This window comes from Bufo bufo, chromosome 1 (genome assembly GCF_905171765.1).
Source record: "Bufo bufo chromosome 1, aBufBuf1.1, whole genome shotgun sequence".
In the NCBI taxonomy this organism is placed as follows: domain Eukaryota; kingdom Metazoa; phylum Chordata; class Amphibia; order Anura; family Bufonidae; genus Bufo; species Bufo bufo.
The window spans coordinates 710,393,401-710,413,708 of record NC_053389.1 but is presented as its reverse complement, the minus strand read 5'-3'; the positions used below and the strand labels follow the sequence as shown (position 1 = coordinate 710,413,708).

Below are 20,308 nucleotides of genomic sequence, written 5' to 3'. Positions count from 1 at the left end.
TTGGATTGTCTATGTCTCAGTCCTGCTCTCTATCACAGACTCAAATTCAGAACCCAGACCGTGTGGTGAAAAGGTGAATGGGAATATGGCATTTAGAGGTTTAAGGAGGACCCATCATGGGATTATGTGTTACAAACTGCTATGCTTACCAGATAGGGCGGCCCCTACAGATTCCAGCACATTTTTTTTCTTTAAAATACCTCATCCGTTCCGGCGCTGTGTCTCCTGCTGTTTTTGGCCCCTGATATGTTAATTTAGAATAATCGGTACAGGGAGATATCGGTACCGCTGCGACTGGACCGCACTACAGCCAGGGAGAAGGAGACGCCCATTGTGAAACCCAGCAGTATCCTCCTCCCTGTACCGATGGTCTAAATTAACATATCTAGCGCCAAAAACAGAGGGGGACACAGCGCCGGAATGGAGGGGCATTTTTTATTTATTTTTTTCTAAAAAGCTTGCATCTGTATCTGGTAAGCATGTCAGTTTCTAACACATAAATCCATGAAAGGTCTTCTTTAAGATACTCCTGCTGATTTCTAAAGTGGCTTTGACGCTGCAGCTCGTGTGGGCACTGAGACCCAGTATCTTTCACTAAAGCACATAATTAATTGAGTAATGGTTACATAATTGTCCCATTGCACTATGGATTGTATACTGCATCTGAATGTGGAAAATTGTGGCTTCCAGGGATATGTGGAATATCAATGATCATCCAGAAAATCAGAATGGAAAAATCGTTATGTAACTGAAGTTTTCTAGTGATCTTACAAAAAGATACAATCATTGATTTGTGCATAAATGTATTCCCATATTATATTAGAGTGATCCTTGGAGAATGCGATATATTTTAAAAATAACCTACAGGACATTGGGCATTGTCAGCGAACGCATAAATGTATTTACAAGAAAAAGAAACCTGTTCCTCTAGCGCCACTTGCTGGAAAGGCAGCTATCCTGCAAGTCAATGTCTCCCCCTTCAAACAGGCCTTGAAACATCACTTAGGATGTAAACCAAACTAGATACCCATCTGCAGACAGCTGTTCCAGCCAGATCGGTACTCTGCTCTGCACTAAGGAGGCTGTCTGCAGATGAGTGTAATATTAAAATAAAAATTAATTTTATAACAAAAAGCATAAAATTATAATAAAATAATATGTGGTTAAAGGGGTTGTTCCATGATCAACACTTACCACCTACACACAGGATAGTAGCGGAGTGTCTGATCACTGGGGGTGCAACCGCTGGCAACCTCGCTTGTCATGAGAACGGGGTCCTGTCTCTCCCCCCCCCCTCCCGTTTGAATAGAGCAGCAGTCGCACATGAGCACTGTCACTTCATTCAAGTCTGACAGAGATAAAAAAAAAAAAAAAGTTAAAAAAAAAAAAAAAAAAAGTTAAAAAAAAAAAAAAAAAAAAATACAGTGCTTGGCTACCTAGTCAGTCCCACAAACACTGAAGAAGCAGCATTGTGCATGTGCAAGCGCAGCTCCATTCAAACATGGGACACGGGAGCCCTGTTGTCATGAATAGTGAAGGTCCATGCATCACTTATTACCTATTCTGATCAGTGATTATTACGGGACTACCCTTATTTTTACTTCTAAGGAAACCCTACTTGTTCCACGCCCTGAGGCTTCTTCAGGAACACACAAGGCAGGCAGGTATCAGTGGTATCTTCTTCAATAACAATTTAGGACCAGCAGAGAAAGCCCAGCAGTAGCAGAAGATCCTGCAGTGATTTTATCATGCAAAAAATATTTCTCCCAATGTATCAGTGCTATTAGTGCCGCCTTCAAGACTGGAACAGCAAGCATGTTACCATGGGTTATAGTATGGTTTATTTCATTAAAAGCTTAAAGTACGTGCATAGAAGCTAACTTCTAGAGTTCCGACTAGTTGGATACAAGTGAGAATTCAGACTTTTGCACCATGACTTTATTCTTTATAGAGGGTAATAACTATAAAGCCAACATAGTGAGCTACTGCTAGATTCCGACATTTAACCAATAATGCTGCCTGTGAATGTAGACCTTAGTTTTCTTAAGAGAGACTTTACCACCCACTAGTGGCCAAAATTCAATATAACCCCTAACGTAAAAGGAGATAGTTACTTACAACTCAACAAGATTTGGTAGCTTCTGGGCAAGATTTTCTGGCTGCAAAATATAGGAAACACATTATATAATTTGCATGGACTTTGATTTGAAGGTTGATTTTTTTAGTCCTGGAAATACTGAATTCAAACAAACACTCTTATACTAGGACCTACAGCTATATATCTACAAAAAAGCTTTGTAATTTTGTACAATTAACACTTTACAATTGTGGTTGCCCTCAGTGCAGTCTGTTCTGCTCCCCTATGTAGCTGAAAAAGCAGTATGTTCAGACATAGCCAGATGGAGGCCAAAAGGACAGTCTTTTGGCCTCCATCTGGTGAGTTTAGACATTAATACATACGGTACACTGAGAGCTAAGAGTACAGATGTAGTGGGTGTTTTGCCAAACTGCTGCAAAAAAGAATGTGAATAACTGGTACGCTAGAAAGAAAACAAACAAATATGACCATACAGTTGCAAGAAAAAGTATGTGAACCCTTTGGAATTATATGGATTTCTGCACAAATTGGTCATAAAATGTGATCTGATCTTCATCTAAGTCACAACAATAGACAATCACAGTCTGATTAAACTAATAACACACAAAGAATTACATGTTACCATGTTTTTATTGAACAAACCATGTAAACATTCACAGTGAAGGTGGAAAAAGTATGTGAACTCCTAGACTAATGACATCTCTAAGAGCTAATTGGAGTGAGGTGTCAGCCAACTGGAGTCCAATCAATGAGATGAGATTGGAGGTGTTGGTTACCTGCCCTATAAAAAAAAAACAAAAAAAAACACAACAACACACACACACACACACACACCAGTTCTGGGTTTGCTTTTCACAAGACGCATTGCCTGATGTGAATGATGCCTCACACAAAGGAGCTCTCAGAAGACCTACGATTAAGAATAGTTGACTTACATAAAGCTGGAAAGGGTTATAAAAGTATCTCCAAAAGCCTTGCTGTTCATCAGTCCACGGTAAGACAAATGGTCTATAAATTGAGAGAGTTCAGCACTGCTGCTACTCTCCCTACGAGTGGCCGTCCTGTAAACATGACTGCAAGAGCACAGCGCAGACTGCTCAATGAGGTGAAGAAGAATCCTAGAGTGTCAGCTAAAGACTTACAAAAGTCTCTGGCATATGCTAACATACCTGTTAGCGAATCTACAATACGTAAAACACTAAACAAGAGTGGATTTCATGGGAGGATACCACAGAGGAAGCCACTGCTGTCCAAAAAATACATTGCTGCACGTTTACAGTTTGCAGAAGAGCACCTGGATGTTCCACAGCAGTACTGGCAAAATATTCTGTGGACAGATGAAACCAAAGTTGAGTTGTTTGGAAGAAACACACAACACTATGTGTGGAGAAAAAGAGGCACAGCACACCAACATCAAAACCTCATCCCAACTGTGAAGTATGGTGGTGGGGGAATCATGGTTTGGGGCTGCTTTGCTGCGTCATGGCCTGGACGGATTGCCATTAAAAAGGAAAAATGAATTCCCAAGTTTATCAAGACATTTTGCAGGAGAACTTAAGGCCATCTGTCCACCAGCTGAAGTTCAACAGAAGATGGGTGTTGCAACAGGACAACGACACAAAGCATAGAAGTAAAACAACAACAGAATGGCTTAAACAGAAGAAAATAGGCCTTCTGGAGTGGCCCAGTCAGAGTCCTGACCTCAACCGATTGAGATGCTGTGGCATGACCTCAAGAAAGTGATTCCCACCAGACATTCCAAGAATATTGCTGAACTGAAATAGTTCTGTTAAGAGGAATGGTCAAGAATTACTCCTGACCGTTGTGCACGTCTGATCTACAACTACAGGAAACGTTTGGTTGAAGTTATTGCTGCCAAAAGAGGTTCAACCAGTTAAATCCAAGGGTTCACATACTTTTTTCACCTGCACTGTGAATGTTTCTATGGTGTGTTCAATAAAAACATGGTAACATTTAATTCTGTGTGTGTTATTAGTTGAAGCAGACTGTGATTGTCTATTGTTGTGACTTAGATGAAGATCAGATCACATTTTTTTTTTAAACAAAATCTTTATTTAAGATTATCTTCAATTTACAAAGCAAAGAAAGGTGCATTACATATTTGAGAAATATTAACAAACATGAACAATACATCCTTGGTCTGTATATCATAAAAGATATTTAGAGGTATAAGACAATACGACTCGTAGGGTAGGCACAAGATGGCATATAAATTATAGCATGCATACAATCATATTAGCAGAACAATGCATAGGAAGAAATACTGATGAGCATATGATTATGGTGTACACATGTTGTCTATAGGAATGGAAGGTCAGGGGGCAAAAACTCCACCTCCATCACACAACACACAAGTCAGATCACCATCCTTCTGATGGTAGGAAGCACAATGCACAAAAAATGTAATAAACACTAATCACTACTGATAGGATCAGATGCCACTCCCAGTGCCAAAGCATTTTGATTTTTAGCCTGCCATTGCAGCCATGGAGCCCATATTTTCAGGTGTTTTTCGTGTGATAGAGATTCCCAGCTGGACAGCTCTTCTAGTAAGTGAATCTCCTGAACTTTGTTTACCTATTCCATATTTGTTGGAATTTTATTGGTAAGCCAATGGACTGGAACCAGAAGTTTTGCTGCAGCTACTAGGGATGATAATAGAGAGTGTTTGGTAAGAATGAGTTTATCATTAGGGAGATTTAACAGGACCACTAAAGGGGTCAGTGAGGAAGAGGAAGGGATGATTTCCAATATGTTCCTAGAAATCATCTCCCAATATGGTTTTATCGAGGGGCAGGTCCACCAGATGTGCAATAAAGTGCCACTAGAACTTTTACATCTCCAGCATTGTTCCGTATGCGAGGGGTCCATGGCATGCAATTTTGCTGGCGTGTTGTACCACCTAGTTACCAATTTGAATGCATTTTCTTGGATCCTGATGCACCGAGAATATCCATGTGAATGACACAGAATACTATCTACCGTTCCCTCATCAAATGTAGTATTAAGGTCTTTTTCCCATTGGGAAATAAACCAAGGTTTTTCATGGCCTTCTTCCTCCAATAACTTATTATATACCCAAGATATAGCTCCTTTCTTGTTCCCCTGGCTAAGCAGACAAGTGTCATACCAAGTAGGGTCTAGTTTACTAGGGGTACATGCCAAATATAGAGTGCATACCTTTTGGAACTGTGAATATTGAGTGGGCGACCAAGGAATATGAGGAAAGCTCCTTGACAAACTTTGAGCAGAGGGGATTGCCCTTTTTTCCCCAAGATATCCCCAATTGCTACACTACCCATTGCCTTCCATAAACCTAAATCATCCTGAAATCCCTGAGTAACCAAATACGGGACGTAGCAAATGGGAGTGTACGGGGACATGCATGGGAGGCTACGCAGGAGTGGCGATATCTTTGACCAAGTGACCATAACCCCTTGTAGAGGATTTAGTCCCCCTTTACCTATGGTACGGTTCGTCGCTAGTTTCGGGTCCCATAATGCTGCCATTCCTCTAGGGCCTAGTATATTCCTAGCTATCCTGCATCCGAGCTTTGTATTCATAGGACTGCAAATTTCAGAATGCAGCCTAAGTTGTACAGCTCTATAATATGCTGCAACATCAGGAAGACCAAATCCTCCCTTAAATATGGGTTTGGTGAGAATCTTATATGCTAACCTGGGCCTACAACCTCCCCACACAAAAGAGGAGAAAAGACTCCGGACTCTTGCTAGGAAAGACTGGAGGAAGGGGTATGGGCAAGGTCTGGAGTGTGTATAATATTCTAGGAAGTACATAGGTCTTCAGTAAATTTTTTCTCCCCAACCAGGATAAGAAGGGAATTTTTATATCAACTAGTTGTTGTTTTATACTATCGATTAATGACATGTAGTTTTGGTGGAATAATAAGAAGTTAGGGTCTTTAGTTATGTTAATACCCAGGTACTTTATATGGGAGTTGTTCCATTCAAACGGGAAATCCCTCTCCAATTTCGTGATAGATGAGTGAGAAATGTTAATACCCATTGCCGTACACTTAGAAAGGTTAATCTTGAAATTGGAAAGGGCTCCATATACTTCTAACTGTCGTAAGAGGGATGGGAATGCCTTTTCAGGGTTGGTCAGAAATATAAGCATATCGTCTGCGAACGCGGTGATAGTATGCAAGTCCTTGCCTATTGTGAGCCCCTGAATCTCAGGATCTTGCCTCAGAGATTGTATAAAAGTCTCTAAACACAGGATGAATAAGGTGGGCGAAAGCGGGCATCCCTGGCGTGTCCCGTTTAAGATTTTAAATGGTGGTGACAAGATGCCGTTCACCTGTACTTTTGCGGAGGGGTTAGAATACAGGGACAGCACCGCCCCCACAAATTGGGGGGGGGGGGCCAAACTTATGCATAGTGGCTTCCATATAATCCCAAGCCACTCTATCAAACGCCTTTTCGGCATCAGTGCTGAGGAACACAAGCTTCTTCCCCTGTTTTAAAGCGAATTGTTGAGCTTGAAGCACTCTAAAGGTGCATTCCCTGCCCCCCACAAAGCCTGATTGTTCGGGGGATACAATCCCTGGGAGTAGGGGTGAAAGCCTATTGGCCAATACTTTGGCCCATAGCTTCACATCTGCATTTAGCAGAGAGATTGGCCTATAGCTAGAGGGGATCTCGACATCTTTACCTGGCTTAGGCAATACAATTATATGTGCTTCTAGAGCTTGATTGGCTATGTGGGAACCGCTTAAAAGGGCGTTGAAAAAATTTACTAGTTGTGGGCCTAAATCCGGGAAAAACTTTTTATAATAGGCCACTGTGAACCCATCGGGCCTGGGCTCTTACCTGATGGAGTTGAGTTCAGGACTTTTTTTTTTTTACTTCTGCTAATGAAATGGGGGCCAATAGTGATAATTTGGAGGCGTCATCCAGGGTGGGGAGGTTTAATGTCCCCAGGAATTGCTCAATCTCCCTTTTGCGGTCTATCCGTACCTCCTCCTGTTCCTCCCCTCTAAGGCTGTATAGATTATGGTAGTAATCTCTAAAGATCTTTGATATATCTCTTGAGTCAGTCTTAACCAATCCTGCTTGTGACTTCATACGTTTAATGAAAACCTGGTCTTCTCGTTTTTTTAAATAAGTGCAGTCATTATTTTCCCGCCCCCGTTTCCATGGACGTAATGCTTGTGCTTCACTTTTAGATAGGCTTTAGACGCCTTAATGTTTAACAGCTCCTGCAGTTCACGTCTCACTATCCTCAACTCCTCTAGATCTCTAAGGCTGGGTTCAGACCTGAGCGTATTTGATATGCGCGTTTAACGCGCGTTTTTTGCAATAGTAAACGCGCGTTTGACGCGCGTTTGTGTGATTGACTGCAGTGTCCTATGTCCACAAACGCGCGTCAAAACGCCCCAAAGAAGCTCAAGAACTTGTTTGAGCGTAGGGTGTTTTTCAGCGCGTTCAAACGCGCTGTAAAACGCTCAAGTGAGAACCAGGGCCATAGGGAAGCATTGGTTTTCATGTGTTGAGCGTTTTACAGCGCGTTTGAACGCGCTGTAAAACGCTCAAGTGTGAACCCAGCCTAAGTGCACCAGAACGTTTGTGGGATGATTCTAGGCTAGCAATATGAGATAAGAGGTCTGACATTTTACACGTTCTTAGTTTGCTAATATGGGACCCCAATGCAATAAATTCTCCCCTAATCACCGCCTTATGTGCCTCCCATATTATTGCCTGGGATATATCGGGCGTTGTGTTGGTAGAAAAGTATGACCGCAACTTCTGTGATATGGAGTCAACCCTAGACTGCGAATCCAAAAGGGTGTGATTTAGCGTCCATGTCCACTCCCTACTACACAATTCTGGTAAATTTATGGCAAGGGAGACCGGCGCATGGTCAGAGACCGTGATGTTGTGGAGAGTGGAGGACTTAATAGCCAGCAGGTATTTATCCTGCACAAATAGGTAGTCCAACCTCTGGTATGATTTGTGAGGATTAGAATAGAATGTGTAATCACGCCTGTCACCATGCGCCGACCTCCAGACATCACTAAGGTGCAAAGATCTTAGACGTGACTGAACTGTTTTTAGAGCTCGGAAAGAAACGGCAGATTTCTGGGCAGAGGAGTCAAGTAAAGGGTTCAGGGTTAGATTAAGATCACCACCGATTAACAATAGACCCGCAGCAAATGGACCAATTTTGTCCAGCACTTCTGTCATCCAACCAACCGTCTTCACGTTTGGAGCATAGAGATTACATATTGTGACAGTTACGTGTCCTATCTCTCCCTTCAATAATAGGCATCTCCCTTCCGGGTCCTTTACTGCGGATTGGAAGGCAAAGGGTGTGCCCCGCCTAAAGCCTATACTGACTCCTCTGGCCGCAGAACTACTGGAGGTAGCGTGATACCACACATTAAAAGGGCTATGTTCTAAGTTAGGAACATGCGAATGAGAAAAATGGGTCTCTTGGAGGAGTATTATATCTGCACCAATTCTCCTGAGAACCTGAAACACTCTACTATGTTTTTTAGGGCTATTACAACCATGTACGTTGAAGGTGGAAAAACAGAGTTAATGGAGCCATCTCATAGAAGTGACATTTTGTATATTTAGGTCGTTTGTCTTACTAGGCCACTTTGATGTACCAAAACAGGTTAAAGAACCAATTCAAACAATAACAATAACTTAAAAGGTAATAGCAAAGAAGTACGGCCTTTTGGGCCGGGGGGGGGGGGGGGGGGGAAGAATCGCACATGTGAAAACCATGTGTATCCCAACCAGCCCAGAACCCCACTTCTAAACCTCGTGCACATTAGTATATAATTCAGCTATAATAAAGCTATAACAAAGCTATATCCAAGCTATGATAAAGCTATATCAAAGCTATGATAAAGCTATGATAAAGCTATAATAAAGCTATCCTTGACCAACATTTTGTTGAATAAGGAAGGCACAATACACAGCAGCCTGGCAGAGCATAGCGATAGGCCCCTTAGCCACCCAGCTGGGCATGCGCCCCTATCCAGACAAGATGCTAGTATACTAAAGAATGTCAGTGATACTGACTACCACGGGCATTTTAATAGGCAAGGTAAGCCTAAGTAGGGTAGCCAACATCCAACAGGGACGCAGCGCCACTATGCCAACAATGCTATACTGCTATGGGAGAAAAAGAAAGATGCATTAACAGTGAACCCTTAGTCCGGGACTCCTTGCGGCCATGCTCTTTTATTCTTCCCGGTTCTCTGGGGTTTTGGCTTCATCCATCTAGACGCCTGGGGGAGCGGTGGTACCCGTCCTACCCCTCCGCGGGTAGGACGGGTAACCAGGAGGGAATTTCGATCGGAGGCTGTTGGAGTGCCTCCCAAACAGGTGGTAAGTCCTCAGGCGATCGAACGGTGTAACGGCGGTTCCCTATCGTGATTGAGATCCCAAATGGGAAGAGCCATCTGTATGGGAATTTGGACGACCGCAGTAGATTAGTGAGAGGCTTTAATACGCGCCGTTTTTGCAATGTGGATGCAGCTAGGTCTTGGTAGACTTGAACTTGGGCCCCTTGGAGCTTCACTTCTCCTTGTTTCCTTGCCGCCTGGAGTATTAATTCGGTATCTCTGAAGCTTAAAATACCGCAAATTATATCTCTTGGATTATCTCGTGACGCTGGCTTCGGTTTTAATGCTCTATGTACTCTCTCCACAGTAATATGTGACGCTTGCTCTGGGCCTAGTAGCATACTAAAGAGGGAGTCCATGACCTGAAAAAGGTCTTCTTTATCCTCCGCCTCTGGAAGCCCCCTGAGCCTGATGTTCCTTCTTCTATTCCTGTTCTCCTGGTCTTCCATATGAAGCAGGAGTGTGTTCATCGCTCTGGCATGCGAGAGCAAGGAATCCTTTACAGACGCATTAAAGGTGAGTATGGCGTCCTGCGACTGCTCAAGCGTCTCAACGCGGTCACCTATATGGTGCACGTCCGCTTTGATCGTCTCTAGATCCACGGCTAAAGGGGCCAGGGCTCGCTGTAAAGCCTCCTCAAGAATCTCCCTAGTGAGACCTGACCTTTCGCCACTGTGCGATGTTCCATCATCTCCTGGAATCTGGGTGGAAGCATGGTCTCCTGTAGCCGAGCCGGGAGGTTTCAGCGCCATCTTGGAAGGCAACGCCGACGGCTGTGCTGCCAATTTACTCAGGAATCTATCCATCTCTAGGCTGGAGTTCGGGTCCTCTCTGCGTCCCGGTGCAGTCTGCATGCAGTCCTTCGGCTGGATCTTCATACCGAGGTCAGGATAGCGCTAAGAATGAGGTTTAGATGGGTGCTGGTGGCGAGAGCTCTGCTAACAAGCAGCCGCCATCTAGCTCGGTCAGGCCACGCCCCCCATCAGATCACATTTTATGACCAATTTGTGCAGAAATCCATATAATTCCAAAAGGGTTCACATATTTTTTCTTGCAACTGTAGGTGTCCCTGCCGAAAAAATGCCCAATGAAATATTGCGGCTACATATAGGGACTAGCCACTATAAAAAATAACTTGGAAAAGCTCACTAAAATGTATGACAAAAACTAGAAGAAAAAATAATATTTATTATGCAACAATAAAGTAAGTATATTACCATTAAAAACGAGAGTACACCCCGACACACAGATTCCACTACTGCTAGGTGAGTCCACTTGGCTTGTTGTACACCGCTTAGGCTGACAGTCTGTATGTCATGATACCAGGTCATATTTAACTGTGATTTGGACTGCATATACTCTATCTACAATATGTTTTATAGGAGGGCCTCTGTACTTGTGGCGTTGTTGCCATCTGTTGGTCCATTTCTGTCCTGTTCATACCATTTGTGTTGAGGGCTCACCTGAGAATTGATATGTTACACACTTGACTGATGAACTTTTGATTATATGCACTTTGTGTCTAGTGGTCTGTATTATGCCGGGATGGTGTCTGTTCCCTACTCTACTTTTTAATGGTAAAATGCATAATAAATATTAAGTAACAATAAAAGTATTTTTTTCTTAATTGGTTGTTTATGAGCTCATGTTCTTCTAGTTTTTGTCATGGAAAGAACATGAGAGAGCACCCCTTGAAAGAGAACCCACTGTGGTACAGAAAAAAAAAAAATAAAGCTACTCGCCTATAAGCAAGAGTGTGTAGTATATCATGAAAGATAAAGTACCGTCCACTATCTGGTGCAGCACGAAACATCAGGTCCTCTGAGCTACTATGCCAAACTTACGGGGTTGTGTCCCCTCAGACATTGGTGGTAAATCGCTAGGATACACCAACAATGTCCTATGTGCGGGTGCCAGGGTGGGAGGGTACCTGCGCCTAGCTCAAGAACAGGATCCCCAAAGTGAACAAGAACACACTGCACATGCTCAGCATGCTCCCCATTCACTTCTGTGGGAGTTCCAAAAATAGCTGAGCAAGAAATCTCAGCCATTTTTGGAAGTTCCATAGAAATGAATGTAGAGCCCACTGGGTAGGAGTGCCTACTGCTCCATCCACCTCTGTAAGACTGCTTGAGATACAGAGCTTGACTATTTTCAGAACTCCCACAGAAATAAACGGAGCGTGACTTAGCATACGCAGCGGTTCTTCATTCACTTCGGGGTCCTGTTCCAGAGATAGGTGAGGGACCTGCACCTATCTGATAATCGCAGCATACCACCCATGTCTGAGGTGAGACAACTCATAATTAAGCGTATAATGAACTTGGATTTTATGAAACCATTCCATATTATTTTGTACTATGCCATTCATAGAGAAAATAGAGAGAGTGTCAGACTTTAGGAGTCCACTGTATTAACCACTTCACATCTGGGCCATTTGCCCCCTTCCTGACCAGGCCTAATTTTGCAAAATCTGACATCTCACTTTATGTGGTAATAACTTTGGAACGCTTTTACTTATCCAAGTCATTCAGAGATTGTTTTCTCGTGACACATTGTACTTCATGCTAGTCATAAATTTGAGTCAATATATTTCACCTTTATTTATGAAAAAATAAATAAAAAATTTACCAACAATTTAGAAAAATTAGCAATTTTCTAAATTTCTATTTATCTGCTTTTAAAACAGAAAGTGATACCTCAAAATATTTATTACTTAACATTCCCCATATGTCTACTTTATGTTGGCATCATTTTGTAAAGGTCATTTTTTTTTTTTTTTTTTTTTAGGACGTTAGAAGGCTTAGAAGCAATTCTTAAAAGGTTTCAGAAAATTGCCAAAACCCACTTTTTAAGGACCAGTTCAGGTCTGAAGTCACTTTGTGGGGCCTACATAGTGGATACCCCCATTGTAGAAACTACACCCCTCAAGTTACTTAAAACCGATTTTACAAACTTTGTTAACCCTTTAGGCGTTCCACAAGAATTAAAGGAAAATGGAGATAAAGTTTTAAAATTTCACTTTTTTGGCAGATTTTCCATTTTAATCCAATTTTTTCTTTAACACATCGATGGTTAACAGCCAAACAAAACGCAATATTTATTACCCAGATTCTATGGTTTACAGAAACACCCCACATGTGGTCATAAACTGCTGTATGGGCACATGGCAGGGCGCAGAAGAAAAGGAACTCCACATGGTTTTTAGATGCCATGTCCCATTTGAAGCCCCCTGATGCACCCTTACAGTAGAAACTCCCAAGAAGTGATCCCATTTTGGAAACTAGGGGATAAGGTGCCAGTTTTATTGGTACTATTTTTGTGTACATATGATTTTTTTGATCATTCATTATAACACTTTATGGGGCAAAGTGACAAAAAAAATTGGTTGTTTTAGCACAATTTTTAATTTATTTATTTTTACAGCGTTCACCTGAGGGGTTCGGTCAAGTGACATTTTTATAGAGCAGATCATTATGGACGTGGCGATACCTACTATGTATACTTTCTTATTTATTTAAGTTTTACATAATTTTTTTTTTGTTTTAAAAATGCTATGTTTTAATGTGTCCATGTTCTGAGAGCTATATATTTTTTATTTTTTGCAATTTTCTTATGTAGGGGCTAATTTTCGGTATGAGGTGACTGTTTTATTGGTACTATTTTGTGGGACATACGCCTTTTTGATCACTTGGTGTTGCACTTTTTGTGATGTAAGGTGACAAAAATGGCTTTTTTTTTAGTTTTTTTTATGGCGTTATCGGACTGGATCGATTATGTGATATATTTATAGAGCCGACCGTCACGGACGCAGCAATACCAAATATGTCCATTTTATTTTTAACATTTTTTTATTCCTTACATGGGGAATTTTTTTTTTTTACATGTGAAACCTTTTTTTTTTCTACACTTTGCGTCCCCCATAATGTCATACAAGACCTCTGGGGGACATTTAACTTCACTTATTTTTTTTTTCCCACTCTTGATTTCTCCTGTAACTGGGGCTGACATAGTAGCCCCAGTTACAGGAGAAATGCACCCCCCCCCCCCCCCCCCCCCCGAGAGGCTGTACAGCACAATACAGCGCTGTACAGCCTCAGTGCAGGCCTGATCGAGGTCTCTGAAAGACCTCACAGCTCCTGCACTCTCCCGGCCCAGGCGATCACATGACCGCCGGGCCGGAACAGTAAGCGCATAGCGCTTCCTGCTCTGTATATACACAGCGCTCGGTGAGCGCTGTGTATACAGCGATCTACAAGGCAGGGACACCTGGGCACTGTCCCTGCCTTCTCTAAGGGTTGCCCTGCTGTCACTAAAAGCGGGCAACCCGATCAGCAGCTGCACGAGTAGCGTGCAGCTGCGATCTCTGAATGGACGTTTTAAAACATCCATTCAGAGATAGAGAACCACGTTTATATTCGATGGGCGGACGGGAGGTGGTTAAAGAAGAGAGGTACATGCAAATAAATCTGCAGCTGTCACTTGGAAGAAGGTGGAGGGAGAGCTGTGGATTTAGTGGACTCTTATGTCTATACAGTGCCTTGAAAACTTATTCATACCCCTTGAACTTTTCCAAATTTTTAATGTTACATCCCCAACCTACCGTATTTTTCGCTTTATAAGACGCACCCCATTTTAGAGTAGAAAAACAAGAAAAAATATTTTTCATCAGACCTCAGATTAGCCCATCAGTACCCCCAGACCTCAGATTAAAATAAAAAAATAATCTTACCTGCCCTGCTCCACGGCTCCTCTTCAGCTGTTGCGCTCCCATCTTCCCGGCCTGCGCTGCACTGTCACATGACTGCGTGCAGCGTCAGGTCATAGTGTGCGCACTACGTCCTGACGCTGTATGGGGTCAGGACAGTGCAGCGCAGGCCAGAAAGATGGAAGCGCGACAGCTGAAGAGGAGCCGTGGCGCAGACCAGGGAGGGTAAATATTCCCTGCGCTTGTGGCGCTTCACTCCCCGCTCCTAATACATACTAGTGAGCGCTTCCATAATGGAAGCGCTCACTAGTATTCCTTTTATAAGACGCACTGACATTTTCCCCCCACTTTTGGGGAGAAAAAAGTGCGTCTTCTAAGCGAAAAATACGGTAAATACATTTTATGTGATAGATGAACACAAAGTAGCAAGTCTGTGTGAAGTGAAAAGAAAATGGCAAATGTTCTTCAAAATTTGGAATAAATAAAAATCTGGAAAGTGTGGTGTGCATTTGTATTCAGCCCCCCTTAGCCACTACTTTGTAGGACCACCTTTCGCTGCAATTACAGCTGCAAGTCTTTTAGGGTGTGTTTCTACCAGCTTTGCACATCTAGAGGCTGACATTTTTGCCCATTCTTTTTTGCATAATAGCTCAAGCTCAGTCAGATTGGATGGAAAGCATAGATTCTCAATGCGATTTAAATCTGGACTTTGGCTGTTTCTGTAATTAGTGCTCTCCTTGCCTGAGCCATCAGTTTAGGTGGACAGCCATGTCTTGGTAGGTTTGCAGTTGTGCCATGCTCCTTCCATTTTCAGATGGACTGAACAGTGCTCCGTGAGATGTTCAGAGCTTGGGATATTTTTTTTTTTTTTTTTTAATAACCTAACCCTGCTTTACACTTTTCCACAACATTATCCCTGACCTGTCTGGTGTGTTCCTTGGTTTTTATGATGCTGTTTGATCACTCATGTTCTCTAACAAACCTCAGAGACCTTCAAAGAACAGCTATACTAGGAATAAATTACACAGGTGGACTCCATTTACTAACTAGGTGACCTAAGACAATTGTTCACACTGAATTTTATTTAGGGGTATCAGAGTTCCGGGGGCTGAATACGAATGCACGCCACACTTTTCAGATTTATTTATTAAGAATTTTGAAAAACATGTCTTTTCTTTACACTGCACACACTGCTACTTTGTGTTGGTCTATCACATGAAATACATTTAAGTTTGTGGGTGTAATGTGAAATGTTAAATAAACATTAAATAATAAAAAGTTCAAGGGGTATGTATACTTTTTCAAAGCACAAGATGCACAATATTCCAGTACAGTGACATTGTACTGAAGACCAGAATTTGTCCCCCTTTACTAGAGATGTCAAAATCTCAAGAGGTTATCCTAGGCCTAGTACTGATTTACAAGTGCCAGCTCATCTGACTTTGTTGGTATGTGGATGGCATCTCGAAAATTGCTGCTCTGACCTGAGCCTACAGAACTGTGGTTCAACTTAGAAAAATGAGGGCAAAATACAATTCTAAGCACTATTTGTACTCACCAGTGAGGTCAGAGAGTTGCGCTTCATGTAAAGTCTCTCAAGATACTTAAGTCCTTCACCTTTTAGCAGTTCTAGAGGAAAGTGGTTTAGATTGCGGTAATTCAAGAAGAGATTCTTGTGCCTTTCCAGCTTGGCCACAGAGATGGTCTGGCAGAGTTCAGATGCCATGTTTGGCTGGGGTCCATACAACTGGACAAAGTGCATATCAACATCTCAAATCATCTATAAAAACAGGACACAAAATAAATAAAATGTAAAAATTAACATATAATGCAAAATTTTACTCAGGGAAACAAGGTCACAGATGTCCTTTGACCATTAGAAAAGTCAAACCAGGCAGGATATATTACAATGGTTTAATGTTGTCTGTGACCTTGTTCTCTATAAAGTAAATACTGAAGTTGTATTGCAGTAAACTAAATGTTTCCATGTAGCCATAGTAATGGGGTGAAAAAAAAAAAAAAGAAGGAAAGGACGCAGGGTGAAGGAAAACTTTTTGGGCAATCTTAAAGGGGTCATTTAACAATTTGTAACTGATGACCTATCAAAAGAATGGGGCTGAGCTGCGCCTAGACCACGTGACCGATGGTTGTGATGTCACTAGCCTAGGGTAAGCAGTCAGAGGAGCGCTGGGCCTTCTGAAATGGCTGATAGTCGGTGATCCTGGGTGTTGGAGCCCCACCGATCAGATTCTGATACCCTCTGGAGGTGGCTTATCTCCTGTGAAAAAGGAATCGGGTAAGTTGAAAACCAACTAGCTGGTCCTTCTTTCCCCAGGATCTGCCATCTAAGAAGAGTTGACATCCTCATAACCACAGATAGTCGACTGGTCCCCCAAGGGGGTTTATAATGGGTATGAGGAACTTTAGGTAATATTTTCTAACAGCCCAGTCTAAAGTCTGATAAAGGATGGGTAATAGCTCGAAGATACTGGCTGTGAATATGTGCACAAAAGAACTTTAAAAAAACCTCTAATTGGCACTTTTCTAAAATATAAATATATACATATACACACACACACACACACACACACACACACACACATTTTAAAAGAACATCCTGAAGCTGTTCATAGTTAAAGGGGTATGTCTTGGTGACATAGCCTCCTGAATATTATTATCTACTTGATGTTATTTTGTCTCAAATTTGCAATCAGAATTAAAATATACAGAAGTGATTCTTACATGTGAAAGAGGCCTAAAGGATATCTTGGGATATTTATGTCAGTGATTCACATGTGTACTGTTTATGGTCTCCACAAACTGCTCACGTATCTATTGACTTTAATATGTGTGTATTCACACATCTGTGGTTTTCCACGAATCGTGGGTCAGTGGTGACACCACAGAGTCATACCCTACTTTGTCTCCGATTATGGATCCCTCACGCACATTATAATCTATGGCGCTGTGAAATTCAACAGCCTCATAAAACACATTGGGTAAGAATCTTTTTTTTGTTTTTTACCGTTTATTTCTAATTCTAAAATACCAAAGACAGCAGAAGACAACAAAAGGAAAAAAGCGATGAAATGAGCGCGTCAGAGGGACCGGTGAGGTGATTTTTTGAGGAAGTTTTAAAGGGAACCTGTCACCAGGATTTTGTGTATAGAGCTGAGGACATGGGCTGCTAGATGGCCGCTAGCACATCCGCAATATCCAGTCCCCATAGCTCTGTGTGCTTTTATTGTGTAAAAAAAAAAAAAAAAAAACTTTGATACAAATGCAAATTAACCTGAGAGGAGTCCTGTACGTGAGATGAGTCAGGGACAGGACTCATCTCAGGTTAATTTGCATATGTATCAAATAGTTGTTTTTTACACAATAAAAGCACACAGAGCTATGGGGACTAGATATTGCAGATGTGCTAGCGGCGATCTAGCAACCCATGTCCTCAGCTCTATACACAAAATCCAGGTGACAGGTTCCCTTTAAGCTATTCTGAATCTTTATTGTTTGACCACAGAAGGCAGATCTGTTGTGGGTTCCTTCCAGATTTGCCTCAGATTTCGCTCTATTAATCGCAAAAGGTGAAACGCATATTGGAAATCCACAGCATAAATTGACACGCTGCAGATTTAGGCCTCATACACACGATCATATGTTTGCTCTGCGCCTGATATGCATTTTATGTGTATTGCACATGGACCCATTCATTTCAATCGTTCTGCAAAATACAGTCCTGATCAAAAGTTTAAGACCACTTGAAAAATGGCAAAAAAAAACATATTTTACATTGTTGGATCTTAACAAGGTTCCAAGTAGATTAACATGCAACAAGAAGAAAGGAGAGTGAGAAAACATTTTTGAGCATTCAATTATTGAAAATAAGCGCGCTGCCTTCCTGTGACTTGCCTATGATGATCTAGCCCCCTGGATCTCACAGGCCAGAAGCTGTATGAGTAATACACACAGTAATACTCATACAGCCAATGCATTCCAATACAGAAGTATTGGAATGCATTGTAAAGGATTAGACCCCCAAAAGTTCAAGTCCCAAAGTGGGACAAAAATTAAGTGACAAAAAAAAAAGTTGAAAAAATAAAGTTTTCCCCCCCAAAAAATTAAGTTTCAAGTAAAAATAAACAAAAACGTCATTTGCGTCTTTACAAATGGTGGCTCACTCCGGACGAAACTGTGGATAGGTGCTACAAACCCACAAGAGGGACACCCACCCTCCAATTAGGATTTATAAAATATAGCAGAAAGATGGGTGAGCACTCAACAACTGGAGTTTTTAAACTTTTAAGTTTAATTAAACACAATAAAATTGATAATAAAATTTACAATTGTACATAAAATTCTATATGCTATAATTAAATCTATCAATTCGCATAAATACACTTATAGGGAATTTCACAATCACTTTTCTGAAGAGTCTATAATATAGCGCAATGGTGAAATATTCTGTGGTTTCGCTGGCTAATGTTTTGTGTATGTCTAGTGCAGTGATGGCGAACCTATGGCACGGGTGCCAGAGGCGGCACTCAGAGCCCTCTGTGGGCACCCGCACTGTGAAAAAAGTCTATGGTGTACCAATATGCCTTAGACCTTTCCTGCCATTCATCAGCGCAGGGCGCACTATGAACACCACAGGCAGGGCACTGAATGTAGGCAGGCTTTAATAGCTAAATGATAAAGTACATGGAATATATACTATATTGAACTATAGTATTCAGGTTAAATTGCCGTGTTGGCACTTTATGATAAATAAGTGGGGTTTGGGTTGCAGTTTGGGCACTCGGCCTCTAAAAGGTTCGACATTACTGGTCTAGTGTATACACCACATCTCTTTATCTAGTCTCCAATTTATAGCCCACAGTCTGGTCTACCAATCAGTGACCCATGTTCGATAATATCCATTTGCATAATATTGCGCATATATTCCAATTGCCTAAATGGCTGGCATATGGTACCGTCTCGTGCAGCCTTATATTTATGTAGTTCCGATTCTATAGTACGAGTATAGCCGGTCTTTGTAAGGATTACGGTGGTGTTCTCACCTTACCATCCTTATTTCTGTTGCAAGCCTTCCTTTAGTTTTGCGAGGGCCACAGTTGGCGTCTCTCTGCGTGCTCTTTCCGCTAACTCACCCGAATTCTCGAGGGAGTTGAGGCTCTGTTCCGGTTTAGGCCGACTCACGTGACTTGTATCCAACGCAACAAGCGAAAACAAAGTCAGTCTTGATTCCAGGCATTAATTATGATTATTGAAATTCTCGCATGGCCATGCTAATCCTTGCGGAGGTATTCCTTCTGTAATATGTGCGATCCAGCCCAGACGCGTTTTGGGAACTCTCCTTCCCTTCATCAGTGGTATCGCACTCTTGTCGGCCTCCGCCTTTTATACCCACAGTCTGGGTCAAACTGTGGATTCCTGGATTTCAATGGACTATAAATAATCATGTTGCGTTTTATATACGTTTGTTATGCATCTTTTTGTACTTCTGCGTTTTTTGTAATATAGACTCCTTTCCTCTAAGTCTAGTGTACAAAAGGAAAATAAGATCCGAGAACGTCCCACATAAAGTAAAAAAAAAAAAGAAAAAAGAAAAAAAGAAAGAAGTATACGTATTAGGTATCGCCGCGTCCGTATCGACCGGCTCTATAAACATATCACATGACCTAACCCCTCAGATGAACACTGTAAAAAATAAAAACTGTGCTAAATAAACCATTTTTTTGTCACCTTACATCACAAAAAGTGTAATAGCAAGCGATCAAAAAGTCACACGCACCACAAAATAGTGCCAATAACAGTCATCTGGCTCTCAGACTATGGAAACACTAAAACATGATATTTTTTGCTTCAAAAAATGAAATCACATACATATATATATATATATATACACATATATATATATATATATATATATATATATATATATATATATATATATATATATATATATATACATACATACACACACACATACATATACACACATATACACATACACACACGGTATCGCCGCGTCCGTGACAACCTGGTCTATAAAAATATCACATGATCTAACCGGTCAGATGTATGTTGTAAATAACAA

General features: G+C 41.5%; 1 protein-coding gene across 1 annotated transcript in view; it reads right to left on the bottom strand.

The window, feature by feature from the left end:
- The window catches only part of LRRC28 (leucine rich repeat containing 28), a 95,820-nt gene that overhangs the window by 27,256 nt on the left and 48,256 nt on the right, over nucleotides 1-20,308 (bottom strand). Inside the window, exons 2-3 of the mRNA XM_040414223.1 lie at nucleotides 15,767-15,988; nucleotides 2,119-2,159 (exon numbers count right to left, since the gene is read on the bottom strand). Of these exons, the coding sequence (XP_040270157.1) occupies nucleotides 2,119-2,159; nucleotides 15,767-15,970 (245 nt within the window). The 5' untranslated portion in view covers nucleotides 15,971-15,988. The remainder of the gene's footprint in view (nucleotides 1-2,118; nucleotides 2,160-15,766; nucleotides 15,989-20,308) is intronic.